The following is a 23093-nucleotide window of genomic DNA, read 5'->3' as shown; positions in this document are numbered from 1 at the left end:
AGAGATGCGGTGGAGGGCATCGTCGACCACGTCAGGGGGGGGAAATTGCGGTCCTTGAAGAAGGACCGCAATATAGAACATGTCTACCGCTCTACCCTTATCAATCCTCTTTGTTACTTCTTCAAAAAACTCAATCAAGTTTGAGAGACATGATTTCCCACGTACAAAGCCATGTTGACTATCCTTAGTCAGTCCTTGCTTTCCAAATACATGTACATCCTGTCCCTCAGGATTCCCTCCAACAACTTGCTCACTACCAACGTCAGGCTCACCGATCTATAGTTCCCTGGCTTGCCCTTACCACCTTTCTTAAATATGGCACGTTAGCTGACCTCCAGTCTTCTGACACCTCATCTGTGACTATCGACAGTACAAATATCTCAGCAAGGGCCCCAGAAATCACTTCCCTAGCTTCCCACAGAATTCTAGGGTACACCTGATCAGGATGTCCTCCAGAGGCTGGTACCTTTCCTGTGACGGGAGAGGAATTAAGAATTATTGCCAATGTCTTATTTCCTCTCCTAACTAACTCAAAAGCCCGTGGACATTTCAACCAGCTCTGCAGATTTTTCTGCTTTTAAACCTATCAGACCACACAGAACCTTCTGTCTTTACTAACTTCTTTCAATAAATCATACTCCTTTTGCCTGATTTCCGAGGCACGTCATCCCTCTCAATAGTGAGCTGCATCATAAAATATTAATTTAGAACCTTACTTGAGTCCTCTGGCACTGTGCATAATAACCACTGTTGTCCTTAACTTTCTCTATTGGTATCCTTTTACCCTTAATGCACTTGTAAAACTTAGGATTTTCCTTTTTTACGTGCCATTATTCTTTCACGCACCCTTTTCACTAACTTTCTTTTTCAAGTTTCCCCATGCAAATGCTTTATTCCTCCAGGGCACTTGCTATTTTGAGTCTTAGATTTCTGCACCAAGTCTCCTCTTTTTCTCTTTATCCAATCTTGCACATCCCTTGATCTTCAGCATCCACAGTATTTGATGGACCCACTGCCTTTATTGGAACATACTGGCCCTGTATACTTCCTAATACTTCTTCAATGGTCCCACTGCTCTGACACAGATTTGCCTACATATCTGCTCCCAGTCCATTCTGACCAAATCATACCCGATCTTATTAAAGTATGGCCACCGCTCAGTTTAGAACTTGGATTTTAAGTCCATTCTGGTCCTTTTTCATAACAACCTTGAATGATCAGATTACTTAATGTGGAAATAGCCCCTTTGGCCCAACAAGTTCATACCGACCCTCAAAAGAGCAACCCACCCCGACCCATTCCCCTACATTTACCCCTTCACCTAACACTACGGGCAATTTAGCATGGCCAATTCACCTAACTTGCACTTTGGGAGGAAACCGGAGCACCCGGCGGAAACCCACGCAGACATGGGGAGACAGGCAACTGTCTGTGTGGAGTTTGCACAGAGGCGGGAATTGAACCCAGGTCTCTGGCACTGAGGCAGCAATACTAACCACTGTGCCACCGAGCCACCAAATCTTATGGAATTATCATCTTTGTCTGAAGAACGCGCACCACTGATACTTCAACCACTTGCCTGGATGCAATACCTAAAATTAAATCCAGGAACATCCCCTTTCTTGTACATATGGCCTTCTACATACTGGTTTAAAAAGCTCTTCTGGATGCATTAAGAATTCCACACCCTACAAATCTTTCCCAGCTAATGTTGGGAAAGTTGAAATTCTCTATTACTTTTGTACTTCTCTGTAATTTGTCAATATGTCAGAGCTGGACAGCAGGGAAATAGAGCCTTCAGTCCAACTCATCTTACTGACCAAATATCCAAAATTAATCTAGTCCCATTTGTCAGCATTTGGTCCATATCCCTCTAAACCCTTCCTATTTATATCCAGATACCTATTAAATGTTGTAATTGTACTAGTTTCCACACTTCCTCTGGCAGCTCATTCCATACATGCACCATCCTCTGCGTGAAAATGTTGCCCCTTAAGTCCCTTTTAACTCTTTCCCCTCTCAACTCAAACCTATGCCCTCTAGTTTTGGACTCCCCCATCCTAAGGAAAAGATCCTGGTTATTCACCCTATCTATTTCCATGGTTTTATGAACCTCCGACACTCTAGGGAAAACCGCCCCAGTCTATTCAGCCTCTCCCTATAGCTCAAACCTTCCAACCCTGACGATGTCAGTGTAAATCTTTTCTGAATCAAGTTTCACAACACTCTTCCTACAGCAGGGAGACCAGAATTGCATGCAATACTCAAAGCTGGTAAATCAGTGTTCTGGACAAATGTATCATGACATCCCAAAGGCAAGAATACCAAATGCCTTCTTTGCCTATCTGCGACGCCACTTTCAAGGTGCTATGAACCCATACTCCAAAGTCTCTTTGTACAGCAACACTCCCCAGGACCTTACCATTAAGTGTATAAGTCCTGCCCTGATTTGCTTTTCCAAAATGCAGCACCTCACATTTATCTAAATTAAACTCCATCTGCCACTCCTTGGCCCATTGGCCCATCTGATTAAAGTACTGTTGTACTCTGAGATAACCTTTTTCGCTGACCACTGCACCTCCAATTCTGGTATCATCTGCAAACTTACTAACCATACCTCTATCCAAATCATTTATATAAACAAAGAGCAGTGAACCAGCATCAATCCTGTGGCACACTGCTGGTCACAGGCCTCCAGCCTGAAAAACAACCCACCACCTCTACCCTGTCTTCTACCTTCGAGTCAGTTCTGCATTGAAATGGCTAATTCTCCATGTATTCCACGTGACCTAACCTTGCTAACCAGTCTACCACAAGGAATTTTATCGAACACCTTTTGAAATCCATACAGATCACATCCATTGCTCTATCCTCATCAATCCTCTTTGTTACTTCAAAAAAAAAACCTCCAAGTTAGTGAGATACGATTTCCAATGTATAAAGCCATGTTGACTATTCCTAATCAGTCCTGGCCTTTCTAAATACATATAAATCCTGTCACTCTGGATTCCCTCCAACAACTTGCCCATCACCAATGTGAGGCTCACTGGTGTCTAGTTCCCTAGCTTTTACTTACCACCCTTCTCAAATAGTGGCACCACATTAGTCAACCTCCAGTCTTCTGGCACTTCACTTGCAGGTACTGATGATACAAATATCTCAGGGACCCAGGAATCACTCCCCTATCTTCCCACAGAATTCTGAGATACATCTGATCAGGTGCTGGGATTTATCATCTTCTATGCATTTTAAGCCATCCGACACCTTCTCCTCCATAATATGGAGATTTTTCAGGATGCTACTATTTATTTCCCCACGTTCTCTATCTTCTATATCCTTCTCCACAGTAAACACTCGTTTAGTATCTCCATCTCCACTAATAGGCAGCATTGCTGATCTCTTTAAGGGACCATATTCTCTCCCTTGTTACTCTTTTGTCCTTTCTGTGCTTCTTTTTCTCAAAAATGGTTTGGGGACCTATAGTTCACCGTCTTTCTCCACAGATGCAGTCAAATCTATTGCCAGCATCTTTGCTTGTTACTGTGATTTAACACAATTTGACTTTAACAAATTTATGCTAATTTTCCTTAATTAACCCACAATAAGTTCAAGTCACTGATAATTTTGTCCTCTAGCATTATTGCTAAACATTTCCGACCACTGAGATCAAGTTTATTGGGCTGTACTGCTTTATGTCCTTTCTTTTACAAATCCATAACAACTACAATTGTCCAATCCTCTAGTGCCAGCCCCACTAATCTCCCACATCACCGCCATATTTCCACGTTGAAAGATCATGGCCTCTTAAAATTCTTACTTTCTCCAGCATTCTCAGAGCACTCCACCCAGTCCTAGTGAATTAGCTTCAAGTTCAAATCAGCCCTCTAATCCTCTATCAATTTTCCCCAGTACCATCTTCCTTGGTAAAACACTTGCAAATTATTCATTTGGTATTTCAGCTGCATCCTCAAACTCTAAATCCCCATTTTAGTTCCCAGTCTACAACATACTACCTTTCAACTATGTACGTATCTTTGCAAGACAAATGGGTTTCTTAATTTGGCAGCAATATTTGTTTCCTCTTCCTGTCTTAGTACCCCTATGAACTTTTCAGTCATTTCCTTTCTTACTACCTCTCTGAACTTTTCTTAGGCAGCCTGGCTGTCTCATTTGGATCGATTTGAACCTTCAAGTACGCTCTGTTGTCTTTTTTCCAGTGTCATCTAGGAAACTGACTTTGGTTGCCCTAACATGAGGGGAATACACACCGACTACACCCTAAACTCTCACCTTTAAAAGGCAGCCTTTTGTTTCATTACAATTTTACTTGAACTTATTTTAAAATTCCCATTTACCCTGGTTAGATTAACTCACTCCACTGAAATTGGTTCTCCTTCAATTAAGTATTTTTACTCTGCGTTGGTCTTCACCTTTCCACAGTTAACATACATCTTCCAACACTGATCATCACTGCCTAAAAGTTCTCACTTAACCCATTTCATACTCCAAGATTGGATGCAGCAATGCCTCCTTCCATGGATGGCTGGAAATATACTAAGCAAGGTAATTTTTCCTGAATACAATTCAGTAAAGTTACCTTTCCTGTTGACTTTTTCCTTCACAATATTTCTTGAACAACTTGATTTAGGAATATTTGATCTTAATTTGTTCTAATTCATGTTTCCATCACTGCCAAGTCCTAGTTTCATGCAACAATCTGTACTTATCGCACAACTGTATTTAACATGCTTTGTAAAAGACATACTTTCATTGCAAACCTAATTTGGATGTTCCATTACCTTTAAGTGCAACCTGACATCAAGTCAAACTCATTTCTTAAAAGATTTATGGACAATTGCAGGCTATATCAGAGTATGAACCAGTGGTTCAACTCCACATGAACATGAAAAAATTTAGAATTATAAATCTATTCTCAAAATGAGTTTGACTTGATGTCTAAAAGCTAAATTCCAAGAATTGGTCAATTTTACAGTGCATTCTTAATTATCCATCCTTTCGCTTGCCCCCAACAATTCAATTGTTCCCAAAATATTATTAGAATAAAAACATTAAATCCTTTGCTGATGCAGATTGTTAAGTCAGTTCAAGATGTTCATATTTTGTGACATCCATGTAAAACAATAACTAATTGATCTAAGATTAGGATGGAATCAGCATAAAATTGAGACTGTATGTATTGTCAGGCTTCATTCCATTAACTAACCTGTACTATTCTGCTAAGATGACAGTCTGCAGCCAATTCCAAGCCCTGTTTCTCAGCCCAGGCTTCAATGTGACCAAGTTGCTGTCGGATGATAGCTCCCCAGTAATGAGAACAAAGACAAGAGTCTGGCTCCGTGACCAGTTTATTGAATAGCCACATGTTAATAAAATGAAAAAGCTGAGAGAACAGTTGGATGGTGAGAGCAGCATTCACACGGCAACGACGCAACAAAGACATTGCTCCTGTCAATGTGTGCAAGACATCATCTGGAAAATAGAATAATAAACATATCTAGCAAATTCTCTAAAAAACAAGTGCATATCCAATTTTACATCAAATGTTCTCATCTTAAAATTTGACATTTGGATATCTGTGCTGTGTTATAAAGTTTGCTTCAGTTCAAAGAAGCACGAATACAATTTGCAACAAAATGAAGGGACCATGCTTAACTGGTACAGAAAATTTGAAATAATTTATTTTTACTCAATTCTCTAATTTCTTGAAGCAAAACATATTTGACTGGCATTAGAGACACATGCAAAGTCTTACGTCTTTTCTTCAGATCGTTTGACCTTAAACAAACCTCCATAATAAAAAGATTCTAACGCTGACTAAGCATACAGAATATTGTTGTTTAACATATATTATATAAAGTTTGTGTTTTTCCTCTACCTTTGCACGTTACCACAAAAACCACTAAAATTTGCATTGTGCCAACTGCAGAGGTGAGGAGAAATTTTTAGATAGTTAAGATACTTTAGAGCTTTCTGCCTCAGAAGGCAAATAGTCATTCAATAGCTTTAGGACAGGTGGATAGATTCTTGTTAGACAGGGTAATCAAAGTTTAATTGGGAATAGATGGGAATGTTAAAAAAAAACACCTAGCAGCAGTTTTAGCTTGAAGTTAGCTGTTGATGAAGAGCTGTAGTTACATATGAATGAATACTGAAGTACAATTTTTTCATCTAAGAGTTTAGCCCCGGGGAAAAAAAAGAGGATGATCAAACAGAGTACAAGCAATCATGAGGCAATCCCTGTCAGCAGTTTGAGGGGTAGTGAAGGCCCGATCAGTAAAATTGCAAATACATATAAATTTTAATGAGATTTAATAACCTGTATCATTAACATCCAGGCTGCTGCTGCAAACTCTGCTGGAATCTGTCTTGATAGCAGGTGCTATGATGTCTGCCATGGAGTGGCAATTAGTCCATTGCTCATATTTACTACATTGGGTGTTGGAAACAATTTGTGGCGGTAAACATGTGCAGTAGTGTGCTACTGTTCTAATGTAGTATAGTAAAAAATTGTTTATTAAATTGCAGAATCTTGGGGCTTTATGCTCTTAGTAAAACGAGTTTTGAGAAGATCTGTAGCTCAGGTTGAGGTCCTGGATGTAAGTTTGCTCGCTGAGCTGGAAGGTTCATTTTCAGACATTTCGTCAAAGTAGGTAACATCTTCAGTGAGTCTCCAAATGAAGCTTGCCCCCAAGCTGTAGCCCGCTTTCCATTTACATGTTTAAGTTTCCTTGGGTTGATGATGTCATTTCATATGGTGACATTTCCTACGGCGATGTCATTTCCTGTTCTTTTTCCCCCCCAGAGGGTGGTAGAAGGGATCCAAGTCAATGTGTTTGTTGATAGAATTCCAGTTAGAATGCCATGCTTCTAGGAATTCTCGTGCATGTCTCTGTTTGGCTTGTCCTACGATGGATATATTGTCCCAGTCGAAGTGGTGCCCTTCCTTATCTGTATTAAGGATACTAGTGAGAGAGGGTCATGTCATCTTGTGGCTAGTTAATGTTCACGTATCCTGGTGGATAGTTTTCTGCCTGTTTGTCCAATGTAGCGTTTGTTACAGTTCTTGCAAGGTATTCTGTAGATGGCATTAGTTTTGCTTGTTGTCTGTACATGGTCTTTCAAGTTCATTATCTGCTGTTTTAGTGTATTGGTGGGTTTGTGAGCTATGATGCCAAGGGGTCTGAGTAATCTGGCAGTCATTTCAGAGATTCTTTGATGTAGGGGAGAGTGGCTAGGGTATCTAGATGTTTTTTGTCTGTTTGTTTGGGTTTATTGCTGAGAAATCAGTGGACTGTGTTCATTGGGTACCTGTTCTTTTGGAGTACACTATATAGGTGATATTCCTCTGCGCTGCAGTGTGCGACGGCTCGTTGAAATAACGTTCCAATGCAGCTTCGATGGAGGATGTTGGGATGGTTGCTTCTGTAGTTCTATATTTGGTCCGTATGTGTTGTTTTCCTGTTGACACTGGTTTGAAGTTCCCCATTTGCTGTTCATTCTACTGCGACATCTAGGAATTGGCAGTTTGTTGTTGTTTCCTCCTATTTAGTAAATTTTATGGCAGTAAGGGTATTATTGATGGTCTTGAAGGTTGCCTCTGATTTGTTTTGTTTAGTAATGACAAAGGTGTCATCCACGTAGCAGACCCAAAGTTTGGGTTGGATGGTTGGCAGAGCTGGGTGTTCTATTAGTTTGTCTGTAGGTTTTGTTGTTGATGGTGTGAAGTGGGTGGTAAGGCATAGGTCCACAAGCTTGACGATACTTGCTGATGAAGGTGTTTGGTCTATGTCTTTGGTTCTTCTAATAATGTAGTCAATGTTTCCTTGGCTGTTACGTCAAAGGAGACTATGGTTTTATCCTCTTCCATCTTGGTGTCTTTGATGGTCTTCAGGAATTCTTGGGTGGAGTGGATGGAGTGGCGTGAGTCTTCTACTAAGTATTTTAGTCTTTGGTGTAGCTCCTTGGCCAATCTGTATGCTGGTGTTCCAGGTAGCGAGAACTATGGATCTGAGGGGGGCTCCTGGTTTGTGAATTTTGGGTAATCCATAGAAGCGTGGTGCTTTGGATCTGTCTGGTTTCATTTTTTGGAAGTTGGTCTTATTTATTTCTCCAGATTTCTGAAGTTTCTCCAGTAGGGCTATGATTCGGTTTTCTAGTTGTGGGGTTGGGTCTATCGCCACTTGTTGGTAAGTTTTGGTATCTGCAAGTAGTGCATATGCTTTCTCAATGTAGTCTTTTGGATTTAAGAGGACTGTCAAGCATCCTTGGTCTGTGGGTAGGATAATATTTTTTAGTCTTTTTAGTGCTTTGCTTTCTTGTGTATTGAGTGTGTTTCCTTTTTTTCCCCGCTTAATATTGGTGCGACTGCCTGCCTGATGGTTTGCCGAGTTTCTTCTGAGAGCTGGTTGTCTTTCAGTGTTGCTTCTAATGGTGCTTGGAAATCTTTTTTGTCCACATCCTGGAAGTTGTAATTTAATCCTCTTACTAAGATGGCTTTTTCAGTGCCTATTAAGGGTGGGTCAGATACATTTTTTATCCATGCTCAGTGTTGTCAGTGTATGTTTGTCTAGTGCTTTTTGCAGGTCAATTTTTTTTCATTTTCTGTGTTTGTCGCGGTCTAATATCTATGACTTGGTGAACTGTGTCTGTCCATTCATGGTCTGTTGCATTAGTCGGTCAAGATTTTTGGTGCAAAATTTCCTGGTTGTATTTTCGTCTTAGTAAGACGCTTTGTCTACTTTTTAAAAAAAAAAGTTATAGGTCGCTAGCCAGACCTTAACATAAATTTGGTGTTCTGATCACAGAATGCAACAGAGATAACATCTTGTCTGGGTTCTTTGCTGGCCCTTTCTGATTCCGGTTGTGTTTACCAAGGATGCTCATGATAAATGCACCAATTTCTTTGTTTTAGAAGAGTTCACATGGCCCATCACTGTCAATCGAAGAGTGGACATACTTTCTACCTGAGAGTGATGATAGATTAGATACTACTAAAGGGTGAAATCTCCCATTCCTAATTTGTATCCATTGGTATCAGACAATTCATTTCATAAATGTCTGACCTCAAAAGAAAATTTCAAAGTGTGACCAGCAGGAGGTGGAATGGTCCTACAATTCTGGTGCAGATAAATGGAATTATTTATTTTTCTGTTGGAGCAAATCATGCATTCTTCCTTACCTACAAAGCCATATTCCTGAGTTATAATCAGCAACAACACAAAACTAAATCCTACAGGATAGTTTAGTCCATCAGGCCTATATTGGTTCACTTGAAAAGCAATCCAAGTCCCAATGACATTTTTACTGCAATCCCCTTCTGTTTAAACCATTTCAAAATTAAAATGAAACAAGGGAGATAAGACTGCAGAAGATGGTGCTATTTTGACACAAAGCAAACTTACAAATTACTAATAATATGGTAGTGAGAAGTAGTATAAGAAAAGGTAAATTTCACAACTTTACACGAATGCATACTTTGCAGCTAAGAGAAATTTCCTAAAACAGAAAAATTGAAGACACCAATAAGTAAAATTAGCTGGCTTCCCATTAACTGATATTTTAGTCCTGTAGAAAAATATCTGGAGTCTTGTGAAGGAACGATTCTTATTAAATATTTTTTCTAAAAAAAAAGAAGAAACCACCATTTAATTACTACACAAGATTAGTTTTTCAGTTGAGGGAAGCAAAGATTGGAAACTCTTGCACAACACTTGCCAAACAGAATACCTAAAGGTATTCAGGTAAATATTTGAAAATGCCAGTGTATGCCAAGTATTAATATAAGTCCATTTATAGAAACAGAAATAATTTTCCAAAAAGAAACTTTGATGTAAATGGTTCATAAAACATCTAGACAGAGACAGTCAAAAATATTGGTAGTACTTAGAAGCTACTTACTCAAAATCAGAAACAAAAGCTGAAAATGTTGGAAAATTCATTTGGTCAGACAGTATGTACAAGGAGAGAAACAGATAACATTTCAAGTCAAATTATCCCCTCAGAGATTATGCAAGGTCTATTTAATTGTCTCTTAGTTTTCATGAATAGTCATCAAGCCCGTTTTCTTTCCCTTCACAAATACTGCCCAATTTGCCAAGTATTTTCTATTTTTTACTTCAGTTATCCAGTACCTGCAGTGTTTTGCTTTATTATTCAAAATTAGCTCTGACTTGAAGCTATTTGTCTGAAAAGGCAGGGATGTCTCACAAGCTGCAAAATAAATGAGACTTTTTTTTTGTTTCCCATTATTTCAAGTAAAGCAGCTTATTTAGTGATAATTTGCTGTCCTCCAACCTCTGGTCAACATAGTCTCATATCCAGATTTGGATCAGGTGGAATACTTCACCTGGGAGACAGAGACACCTGAAATGAACATTTGGTAGGGAAATTACACCAGCTCTGGAGTGCTGAACCACATCTTCAATCTTGTCTTACTGTTGGTCATGAATGATCTCGAACTTTATCTAGATAATCAGAAGTCTCAACTAAAAAATTCTGCACGCTTGCCACCGACCCCACTGTCTATATTGGCTAGTTGCTGAAACAGAATCAGATCAACTCGCCAACCAGAAATCAGTAACAACTTTTAATTGTGATAAATAACATCAGGGTGGTGCAATGTTCCCAAATTTGTTTCACCAACTCGAGACCCGACTCTATTAACTCCATCCTGTAGTAATTCCAAATTGGTCAAAAATAGAATACCTCATCTTCTCTTCTACTAAGATTTCTCAAAAAACCCAATCTCTTGTCCTGGATTGAGTTCTTGTTTTTAACAGACCAAATTCAAAATTTATACATACTCAAAAACATCTCGGATATGACTAAGAGACTACTCCGACCTCATGGTAGCCCATAAACCTACCAACACACAAACAGCTACTGATGAACCTAAAGCATCCAGTACCAACAAATCAAATGTCATATACAAAAAGCCCTGCAAAGACTGCAATAAACACTACATCTGACAGATAGGCAGGCAGAGAACTAGCCACCAGGATACACAAGCACCAACTAGCCACCAAAAGATATGACCAGCTATCATTAGTATCCTTATGTACAGGTGAAGGACACAACTTCGACTGGGGCAACACATTCACCCTAGGACAGGCTAAACGGAGGCACACAAATTTCGAGATGATTCCAGAACTCTGTCAATAAACACTGATTTGGACCCCATTTACCAACCTCTGAGAAAAACATCCGGAAATGATATCATCCACTTAACAGACAAAGACACAAATAGAAAGTGGGACAGAAGATCAGCTCTTCAACAGAGGCTCATTGATTATGTTACCTAGCATGGTGATGAAACATGTGAGAACAAACCTCCTAGCTCAGTGAGCAAACTTACATTCTGAATCTCAACTTGAGCTATAAATCTTCTCAAAAATCACAGAGTCTTATTTTTGGGAGAAGGAAAACAGACACTATTATTAAATTATAAAACAAAGAACTAACACTGGAGTAAATTCATAACCATATAGTTCGATGAAAAGTAAATCTAGAATGCAAGTGGCTCACTAGAGACGAGAAGCAGCTTTTACAATTTTATGAATATGCAAAACAAAATATGCTTGATTCTAAAGAAAAACTAAATGATTGAGACATTATCACTTTTAAAACAACATTTTCAATACACATTAAGTTCAGCTTGCAGACCTATTTTGGGTCTTTGTGGACTTGCTTCCTCTGGGTCTTCAAGAAATGCTGGTATATAATTGTTCAGATCTGATTGAAGACAGTGTACCAAGTATCTGTAACACAGAATTCAATAATTTTACATTTTATAACTTCAACTAAAGAAGGCTTAACATGAGAAGTATGAAATCAATGTAATGTCTCATATTCACAGAAACTTTGAAGACATTCAAAAAATAAAAGGATATTTTGGTCATCCTCAAAATTAATTGTATTTTTGCAGAGACTAACAAGAGTAAGCCAGTATGACAGAAGAATCACCCCAGTACAGATTGCCTCCACTCTGTTCTAAACAAACTAAATTGTTCATTTCATTCCCAAAGACCAGGTCCCTTGCTTTTCAATGGTATGTCAGTGATTTAGACTTAAATTTGAATCTACATTTAAACAAAGTACATTTAGTACAAAAACAAGCCTTGAGGCCAATTATAAGGAAGAAAGTTGCAGACCTACAAACCTATAAAGTTGGGCAGGAAATCAGTAAGTGAATGATTTTGGAGAATTCGAAAAAGAGGGAAAGGGATGCATGATAAATAGGAGGACACAAAAGTGCGCAGCACCACAATGACCCTGGAGCATATGTTTCAAAGTTCCAGAGGTTGTCAGACAAGTAGATGTAGTTGTGAAGGCATACGGGATACTTGCTTTTAATAGGTGAGACAAAGAAAAGTAGTAGGGTATGCTTGAACTGTATAAACACCAGTTATGATACAAGTAGAATACAACAGCTATCACACTGCAGAAAGGATGACATAGGTATATATAGATGTTGCCATGACAGAAAATCTTTACTTATGAGGAATGTTTAGATAGGCTGATATTGTTTTATTTGAAACATTCAACAAAGGAGGTTGAAAAGAGCTTTAAATTGCAATAAAATTGTCTGGGACCAGAGTGGATGGGTTAGACCTATTGCTCTTAGCAGAGAGATCAACAGTAAAGGGCATAAATTAACATAATTGGTAGAGGGATATTAAGAAATGAATTCATCCAAATAACATTAGGGTCTGGAACTCTGTCCTTCAGGTGGGCAAGGCAGAAATTATCACATTTAGAAACCACATGGACATGTACTCGAAGAGCCTAACCTAATGGAAAGTGGTATTAGGCTGTACAGATCTTAGACAAATTGGCACTACCATGGAGATAAATGACTTTACTGTCCTGCTGCAAATTTTTATGGTGTTTTGATTCAAACACTTTCACTGATAAAGAAATAATTTCCTTTTAGGTGGAAAAAAATTGAATTATTCTGTTTCTTCACTGCCCAGTTGTTTAATGTTTTCCTTTCTAATTGAATTGTATCAGTTGATGAAACAATACTTTTGATTAAAACTATAAATATTTTCAAATAACAACATCCTTGAAACATTCCATCAGACCACTGTGAAGTCTTCCTCTTTCCCAAAGTAAAGAACTTTGTTTTTCTCAATCTTTCTTCAAGGTCAGTATACATTCAAGTGATTAGGTGGATAAATCTTTCAAATACATCCATAATCCTGAGGTTTTGAAAAAAAAATCCCAATTATTGGCTCTGAAAGGCTTCTTTGCACTTTAAAAATCTATATTCCTACTGGCCCTTTCTTCGAGATGAATTTTATAAATGCAGTTATTCCTTGAGCAGTTGTACAGAGAGCCTAGTTAATGTTCAAAGCTTATTATAGGAACTGTAATCCTTATAGTAATGTGTACAATTGTAATAGTGTCTTAAGTGGTCTAAAATGAAAGCAAATACTTTGGGAAGGTTACAAACTGTGGAAATTACTCTTTTGCAAGTGACCAATTCCCAAAGATGATTTAAGGTTTTTTGATGCTCCCAATTTACAATTTCTCAAACTGAAGCACTTTGTACAAGGTTTAATTTAGGATACAGGAAATGATACCTGTGTGATAAATGAGCTGGATTAGTGTTAATTTTTTTTAACACCTTGTAACAAAAGTGGAAGAAAGCACTTTTCTATGTATTTGAATACAACCAAATCCGTAACTATTCCTTGAGACTTCTAAATATCCTGCTGTACAACATGGCAGGATAAATTCTAGAAATTAAGGAAATATCTTAAGGGCTTCACGTTGCCAAATTTTAATCAGAACAGTCAGTCATTCAAAAACATGTTAGGTGGAACACAAAGCATCTAAGAATTTTCTAGGTTTTTAATTTAGATGCTAATCTCTCTCCTCCCGCCCTGTGGCTATAGCCCAGGCTCTAGCTGCATTCTCCAAAGGAGTTCACATCTTCATCAGTAATTAAAACTCACTAGCCTTTAAACGATTTGCCTTTTTAAAATATTCAGTACATCTTATAGTATTTTAGTTTTAAAATGCAAAAAATTAAAAGTTACAAGATAATTCCTAAAAATTACTTTATCAAATGAAGCAAACTCTCTCAAAATAATTGATTAAAATTCCATCGCCAGGGATACTTCATTTGCAATTGCAAAGATGATAAGCCATGGAATCTGACAGCATCAATCGCAACCAATGAGCAAGCACCAAGATTTTTTTTCCTTTGGCTAATATGAGCATAACACGAAACACCATATTGCCATTTAGTTGCACGGCCTAAGTCAAAACAGAGCAATGTCAGATTAGGGTAAATGTGCAAGGAAATTTCTCAGTAGTGGAAGTATCAGATCTACTTAAAAAAAAAAGACAGTTGACCAAATACTTGCGCAGATTATTTCAGGACTACTTTCAAAATTGTTTGGTTGTATTTCTAAAACACAGTTACCACTAGTACCCAGTATCTACATGCATTTTGATAATGTCTTCCTTATTTTCTGACAAGGAGAATAATATACAAAATCAATTAGTAGTCCTGATGGACTATTTGGAAACGTACCACAATACAGTTGGTTCTATTATAATGCATGTTTCTTCAACGCAAATTGGTTTTAACGTCATTGAAGAATTCATACCGTTATTTGTAGTATGCAAACTTTCCTTGACTGCATTGGCTATAATGTGATTCAGACCTCATTAGTTTAAATGACGTGGCTATTGCCCGATTTTCTTAGAGATTACAGGAGAATGGAACTATTTTGCTACATCAGAACCGACTGTACTGCTCATAGCTCATGAGAAAAGTGAACTTCTATTGAAGACTTTCAACCTTAAAATCTATTAACAGTCAAATTATTTGCTGTTTCCAATATAAACACTACATTCAAGGATTGCATGGACTGTACTGGAGAAGTTAGAAAACAGAACAGAAAAGTATGGCTATTTGATTAACTTTCTGGGAAGGACTGGAGTGATGGCGCAGTGGAGAAAGTCACAAAATAGACCAATTCAGCATTTGCCTTTAGTGAGAGGCTGAGTGTGTTGACAAGACATGGATAAAACATCTAGTGTTTTAATTTTCATACTTGAAAGCCATTTGCACCAAATGAGCCAAGACATCCTGTGCATCCAGCGTGATTCTACTCAGGTCTCTGTCCTGTTTGATGAAGTTGAGAAGTTCTGATGCATTTGCCATCCAGAAGGCAAGTGCACCTGCAATATTCTTCTGCTTCTGTAATGAAGAAAAATAATGTCATTCTCATTTTTCATTTTACATGATCAGTCTTAAATGCAACCCCTGACCGCATGAGCCAGGCTAGGCAATGTTAAACAAGGCTGACAAAAAGAACAGGGCCACAGACATCAAGCAAGAGAACTTGGGCTGAATTTGTACATCACCACAGAAAAGTGCATTAAGCAGATAAAATGAAATGCCAACACAGTTGTGCAGTCAAGGTTTAGTGCTGCATGTTCCAATTGCTAAATGAGTGTTATGTACCGTTCAGTCCAGCTGCTGGATTTGTTGTTTCTGATATGGAGAAGCATGAGAAACTGAGCTAAGCTGACTGCTGGGAACAGATCCCAGCAACATGTCCTACCTGTTCATACTGTGCTATATCCTGCAGAAAAGGGAAGAGGAATCAGGCAAAATAGAGAAAAAAATAACAGTCACGATGTACACAAATAATGATTAATACAATGCAAAACACTGCATAAAATTAAACTTAATTATGAAACTACAGAGACAGCAACTCAAAAGACAAGCCATCTGAACTGCAAGGATCTAGAAACAAACTTTCTTAATTTGTATTTTCAGATGCCACTTGTAGTGAGGTAGCTTCCCCACCCAAGGCACTTGGTGGGACAGAAGGGCAAGAAAGAAAATATTTGAATTGTTGTATTTAAAGGAAAAAGAGATTTTTGCTATTTGATAGACATAAAAATACATTTATTCATTTTGATGTTCAGCAGTTTGTTTTGCATCAGGGCCTAGCTTCTCAGTGGCTTAAATCCAACAGAAAAGTGCAGGCAGAATTAACATTAACATTTTAAAAGACTTGTAGAAAGCAATCAGAAATTTCTTTCAGTATAGGCCATTTGCCTGTTATAATCCAAGTCTCATCTGGAAAATAGAAATTATTTAGGTGAGATTTGGAAATCTTGTGTTGCTCAAGAAATGAGAGAAGTACAAACAGTGACACAAGGGTACAGTACCCCCAATACTTCCCTTCTGTCTTTTTCTAGGGTCACAGCAATTTTTATGCTTCAAAATGGAGTCACAGTGGAAAAACGTTCTGGCAAAACGCCTAAATTTTGTAACAAAAAAAAACTGAACACATTTACTTTATAAAGAGTGAAAAAGCATACCTACAGAAGATAAGCACAAAAACAGGTCAGTCAGTTGAAGTAGTGCACGCCTGCATTATAGTCCACTTGAGCTTCCAACCAACATTCCTCATCTAAACTTGCCATCTTAATCCCTTTTCCCTTCCCTGTCTTGTCCAACATCTCAAGTAAATCTATATTATTCGCTTCAACAGTTCCCAGTAACCAAGTCTTTGGGTGAATGAGCTCCTTCTGCATTCCCTATTGGACTACTGTATTGATGGCCTGTATGCATTCTATCAAAACCTTTGATCTTTTGAAGACCGTTACTAGGTCAACCAAAGGAAAAGAAATCCAGAGTTTGTCATTCCTTTCCTGATAGATTTATTCTCTCATCCTTCTAAGGCTTCTCTTCAACCTCCCTGGAGTCCCTCTCTTTCGGATTATGAGAAAACCCAAAATCAAACATTACTTGAAGCGTGGTATAATTAAGGTTTAATGTAAATTCCTTCCTTTTCATTCTTTGTCCTAAAAATAAAGGTGTTTTTTATTTGCTTTATCATGGCTTCGTGATCAGTAGCAGATATTCTGATATTTGATACATTTATATTCCAAAGTCTTGTTTGTTCTTTCATCCCATTTAGACATGCACTTCCAAATAAAGTGAACTCCTTATTCTACTTATTAAAACATACTCACTAGCATTTAATTATGTTGAACTTAAATTGGCCAGTTATTTATCAATCATCGTTTACAGTTGTCCCACGTTTATCAGGACAATGGCAGGAATTTAATTACCCGAGAAGCATGTTACACAAAACATAAAAAATCTGTTATCTAAAGTTGAATTGATAGGAAAAGGTAAAAATGTTCCCATTGGCTGAGAGAACCCAAATTTGAGGTAAACAACAAAAGACACAAGGGAAAACCAAATTTTTTTAAAAAGCAGTGATTAGGATAGAAAATGGAATCCAAATATATAATGGAAGTAGATTCAAATCACTGTTCTCAAAAGAAAATTGTATAATTATCTGAGGGCAAAAATTGCAGGGATTTGGCAAAAGGTGGAACAGTGGGATCACTGTAATTGGTCTTGCAGAGAACTGGTATAGATATGGAAAGCTAAATATGTTACAACCATTTTATAATTAATTGAAATCGAGTGACTTTGCTGAATAGTCACAGCATGATAATGAACAAAGAGATGGATTTGTGTATATGGCAGGTTTTTAAACCAATCAAAATTGAATAATTTTGCTTTATATATAGAAAATGCTAATTTTATATTCATCATCAAAATTACATAAATTTAGGACTTCAAGATTTAAATTTGAAATTTCCATTTAAAACAAAACTGCTATTTACAAAGTGGTACAATTAATGCAAAAACATAGGAACAATACATTAGCTGAGTTTTTAATTCAGTAATAATTGCAGAATAAAAACAAGCAAAAGCACAAAAAGTTTGCTTTTCCTAAAACCACCTACAGAAACAAGAATTACTACTTATAGTGTTCAACTTACCTGACCTAAAACTAGGACACTACTTAACAAAATATCATTTAAAAAGGCATATTTCATTTCGCTGTGCCTTCTGATAGACCTAAAGTAATAGATAAGCTATACCTATTTGCCTCCATCACAAAGATATAAGCTTGACTCAATTGATTTTTTTGCTGCCTTTACTGTTAAGATAATATTAATCAGTTCACCTTTGTTGCCAACAGCAAGTCAACGATCCTAATAACTGTGAAGTTTGACATATCCATAAAACATACATCTGAAAACGATTCAAGCAGTGACTATCAAAGCTCACCTGAATAACTCCTTCCATCATGCTAACCATCTTGTTAACTATTGCAATAACTTTATGAGTACGTTCAGAAGGGCTCATATCAGGTCGGTACTGGCTAGACAGGACATATCGACAAGTCATGTAGAGTACATATGTCGGAGACAGCTTGAAATGGACAGTAGAACTATTGGTGTAGTTAACAACTGCAGACAGGAAGGAGTCTTCAGCTGTAAAATAAAAATAATTAGTTATTACCTTAACTAACATAATAGCATTCTAAATAAAATGTTGCATTATATTCAATCCATTCATTCAAAGTAGTTACCTAAGTGCTTAAAAAGGAACAAACTTACATTAGTAAACCACTAAATCCTCAGGATCTCTTCGAAGTGCTTCAAAGCCAATAACCAAGATACCTTTGCAGTCAGCTTTGCAACACGATTGTTAATTTTCACACAGCAAGGTCCTACTAACAGCAAGTAAGACTGCATAATCAGTAATGATGTTGGGGGGAGGGGGGAAGAATACATACCACAAAGGACTCCTTAGCCACCTAACCTGAAGTGGGATCTTATACATTCTCTTGGGAGGGAATACCAAGTTTAATGTGAAAGACCTCCAACAGCAGATCACTTCCTCTATACAATGGTACCAGTCTATATTGTGCTCAAACTTGAGGAGTGGAACTTGAATCCATGTCTCAAGAGAAGTATGCTACCAGTGGATCAAGGCTGACAAAATAAAATTGCTTAATACAAGTGGACACAATAGATATATATATTGTAGTTACTTACAGCTCTCTCGAAATTCTATTGTTGCTGGCAGAGTCAACTCATGACCTTGTACATCTTGTGGTCTGCAAAGTAATAGTAGATTTTCATCAAACCAAATAATGTCTATATGTTTGATCACACTTAACAGATGCTGACCTCCAGTGGTCATGCAATTGCAGAATTATGGAATATTTTTAAGCACAAATTATGAATAAATCAAAGATTATATAACGCAAATAAAATTTAATTTCAATAAATATCACTGCTAAGGTTTTCAGCTTCTACACCTACTGGGAAGTTTCTCATGGCACTACAGTATTAAGAACTGGATTTACTATGCTTTGATTGTATTGCTTTTTCAAACCTACACTGCACACCCTCTGAGCTAACTATTGTTAAAACACAAGCATCCATTTATACAGGAATTTCAAAGTAAAACATTACACTTTTCTTTAATTAAAAAAAGTGATCTTGAAAATCAGCACCTGGATAAAAAAAAAGACACGTTAACGTTTTGGGGTAGACCCTTCACTGCTTCTGGAAAATAAGTGGCCCATTAATCAATATTCAATAAAACAAAGGGGCAAGTTGGGAACGCAGTGGACAAAAAAGAACACGAATACAGAGACCAGTTAATAAAGGTATTAAGAGTTCATAGATGAGCAAACGTTTCAAAAAAAATAGCAAGAGATAAAACCCAGTGAATAAGGAAAGTGGTTGTTAGAACAAAAGGCAGAAAGTAATTAAGGCATAGGACAGACTTAAAAACAAACTGAATAAGAAGTCAGAAAAGAACAATGAAAAATGTTGGCAAGTTACCACTGCTTTTTCAATGCAGATAATGAGTGGTACAAATTGGTAACTCTTAATGTTGGTCTAAGGATGATAGAATGATATCCAATTGAAGCAGTATATTGAGTCTATGATCTCATGTGGTCCAAAACAAATGATGACCATATATGATAAAAACATTAGTGAAAAAAATGTTTAATAAACTTTGAATTTAAATTTTAAAAATCTAAAGACACTTTACATTTGAGTCATGCTCTTAACAGTAAGAACAATAAAAGATGTCTGAAAGCAATTTGTAGGGATATCAGACAATACATTGTTGTGAAAACATGAGCTTAGATCTAAGGAAGCAGAGGTTAATAGTGGAAGGATTCTTGTTAGACTGGAGGCCTATGACTAGTGGAGTGCCTCAGGGGTTGATGCTGGGCCCATTACTGTTTGTTATCGATATCAATGATTTGAATGAGAATGTACAATGCATGATTAGTAAGTTTGCAGATGACACCAAGATAGGAGGTATCATGGATAGTGAGGAAGGTTATCAGAAATTGATCAGCTGGGAAGTGGGCCGAGAAATGGCAAATGGAGTTTAATATAGATAAGTCAGAATTCCTGCATTTTGGAAAATCAAAGTTTCACAATGAATGGTAGGGCCTGAAGGAGGGTAGTGGAACAGACGGACCTTGGCGTTCAGGTGCACAGTTCTCTCAAAGTGGAGTCACAGGTAGACGGGGCGATGAATGCAGCTATTGGTACACTGGCCTTCAATCAGGATATTGAGTATAGAAATTGGGAAGTTATGCTGCAGTTGTACAGGATGTTGGTGAGGCCGTACGTGGGAGTATTGTTTTCAGTTTTGGTCACCTTGCTATAGGAAGTTATCAACCTGGGGAAAAAAAAAAGTGCAGAAGAAATTTACAAGGAGGTTGCCAGCACTCAATGGGCTGAGTTATATGGAGAGGCTGGACAAGACAGGACGATTTTCTTTAGAGCACAGGAGATTGAGGGAGAGTCAGTGGGAGAGGGACTCCCTGAGATTCTTGTAGAGAGGGGAGGAAAACTTCAAGGCAGGCAAGTTTTCCTCCTCTCTCTACAAGAATCTCAGGGAGTCCCTCTCCCACTGATTCTATGCTACTTTCTCCCCACCCCCACCTCCTCTCATTTATCTCTCCACCCTTCAGGCGCTCTCCTGTATTCCTGATGAAGGGCTTTTGCCTGAAATGCCGATTTTACTGCTCCTCGGATGCTGCCTGAACTGCTGTGCTTTTCCAGCACCACTAATCCAGAATCTGGTTTCCAGCATCTGCAGTCCTTGTTTTTAACCTACGGACCCGTTTGAGCCAAGGGGCCTGTCTCCACACTGTAGCACTGACTCCAATAGCAACGTGCATTTACAGGAGTGGTCAGCAAAAAGTTTAGGAAGCAGGCTACTTATAGACTCTAAATTACGAAAGAACACCTATATTACTCAGAGTTCATAAAGCAAATGATGGGCTAAAACAATTCTCCAGTCTTTAGGCAGGCAGGACGAGAAAATTCTTTGCACCTTTAGATAAGCTGTGAATTGAATTTTTTTTCAGGTCAGACAATTGTCTTGGATGGTGTCATAGTTATAAATAAGCTTTATTATAGGTGTTAAATAAACATTTACAAACACCAGCTATGCAGCCTCAAAGTTGAGCCCAGAGAACTGTTATACAATATGTACAGAACTACATTTGTTGGGTTATGTAGAGACTGCAGCAGCATCCAGGTACAATCTAATGCAATAAGCCTCTGACAAAAGTTGAATGTGCCCTGATTTTGGCGCACATATAAAAGCTGAAACGTCTTCAGTACATTTAAGGTGAAGCAATGTAGTATTGAAGTACGGCCACGCACTGCAAACTCAATATTTACTTTGCTCAGAAATCAACTTTTCATCCAAGGAATGAGTTTCGTGAACCTCTGTCATCATCTTTTCAGGCAAGTATATCCTTCATTAAGGAGAAAGTGAGGTCTGCAGATGCTGGAGATCAAAGTTGAAACTTTATTGCTGGAACAGCACAGGTCAGGCAGCATCCAGGGAACAGGAGATTCGACATTTCGGGCACAGGCCCTTCTTCAGTATCCTTCATTAAGCAAAAGGAGCACCACAGCAAAATTGTAGATAGCATTTTAGGTGAGGCCATATGAAAGCCTTCTCTAAATTAAGGCAATCATCATAATTTTATTTTCCAAATCCTTCACATTAAGGTTTAACATAACATTTGCCCAATTGTTTACTGTGCGCAAAACTAGAGTTATTTGGTCTCACCACAGATACAACAGATACTCTGTTCAGACTTTTAACAGCTTGTATAATGTAGAGATTCATTTTTGACATATATTTGACAAAGGTCAAACAGAAAGTTCATGCTTCGGTGTCATAAAATAAATTTCTTTTTAACCAAGGTTTTGCTTTAAGTTTGCAATGTTCGAAATGTGGTGGAGCCAGGAGTACTTTTGTTGTATGACAAACCTACAGCTTGTAATGCTAGAAAATTATAAATTGCAAAACTGAATGCTTATATAATCTTTATTTACTACTATGTTCTAATTTCTTTTGGTCAATTAGGTATCTGATGCATGGAAACTTCAGTTTATTTTCCAATTCCACTGAGTGACAAATTTCCACATTTCTACATGAACAGAACATTCTTTGTTGGAACATCCTCTAGTGAGGATGAGACACTCCAGGATCCAAAGACGCTCTGCTAAAGCTCAATTAATTAAAACATAGCAGCTTAAAGTATCTCAACAGTTAATCATCCATATGCTTCACAAGCAAGAACACATGGTCACATTTGAAATGGAGCCTATCCCTTCTCAACACCACTACTTCATTAAGACAGCTTCAAACGGTCTTGAAACAGTTAAAGGTGGATAGATCCCCAGGACCTGATCAGGAGTACCAAGAACTCTGTGGGAAGCTAGAGAAGTGATTGCTGGGCCTCTTGCTGAGATATTTGTATCATTGAAAGTCACAGGTGAGGTGCCGGAAGACTGGAGGTTGGCAAAAATGGTGCCACTATTCAAGATAGGCGGGAAAGACAAGCCAGGGAACTATAGACCGGTGAGCCTGATCTCGGTGGTGGGGAAGTTGTTGGAGGGAACCCTGAGGGACAGGATGTACATGTATTTGGAAAGGCAAGGACTAATTTGGGATAGTCAACATGGCTTTGTGCGTGGGAAATCATGTCTCACAAACTTGATTGAGTTTTTTGAAGTTACAAAGAAGATTGATGAGGGCAGAGCAGAAGATGTGATCTATATGGACTTCAGTAAGGCATTCAACAAGGTTCCCTATGGGAGACTGATTAGCAAGGTCAGATCTCATGGAATACAGGGAGAACCAGCCATTTGGATACAGAACTGGCTCAAAG

At 38.0% G+C, this 23093-nt stretch overlaps 1 protein-coding gene across 6 annotated transcripts in view; it reads right to left on the bottom strand.

Moving 5' to 3' along the window:
• Nucleotides 1-23093, bottom strand: part of afdna (afadin, adherens junction formation factor a) — a 240790-nt gene that overhangs the window by 80099 nt on the left and 137598 nt on the right. For 4 of the 6 annotated variants that reach the window (XM_043696286.1, XM_043696285.1, XM_043696281.1 and 1 more), the window contains exons 13-18: nt 18919-18980; nt 18146-18351; nt 15603-15623; nt 15090-15235; nt 11683-11777; nt 5225-5490 (exon numbers count right to left, since the gene is read on the bottom strand). In XM_043696286.1, coding sequence (XP_043552221.1) covers nt 5225-5490; nt 11683-11777; nt 15090-15235; nt 15603-15623; nt 18146-18351; nt 18919-18980 — 796 coding nt within the window. The remainder of the gene's footprint in view (nt 1-5224; nt 5491-11682; nt 11778-15089; nt 15236-15602; nt 15624-18145; nt 18352-18918; nt 18981-23093) is intronic. The other 2 variants (XM_043696282.1, XM_043696284.1) reach the window with 1 other exon arrangement.

Source organism: Chiloscyllium plagiosum, chromosome 9, assembly GCF_004010195.1.
Source record: "Chiloscyllium plagiosum isolate BGI_BamShark_2017 chromosome 9, ASM401019v2, whole genome shotgun sequence".
In the NCBI taxonomy this organism is placed as follows: Eukaryota; Metazoa; Chordata; class Chondrichthyes; order Orectolobiformes; family Hemiscylliidae; genus Chiloscyllium; species Chiloscyllium plagiosum.
This window is presented reverse-complemented; position numbering and strand designations above follow the sequence as displayed.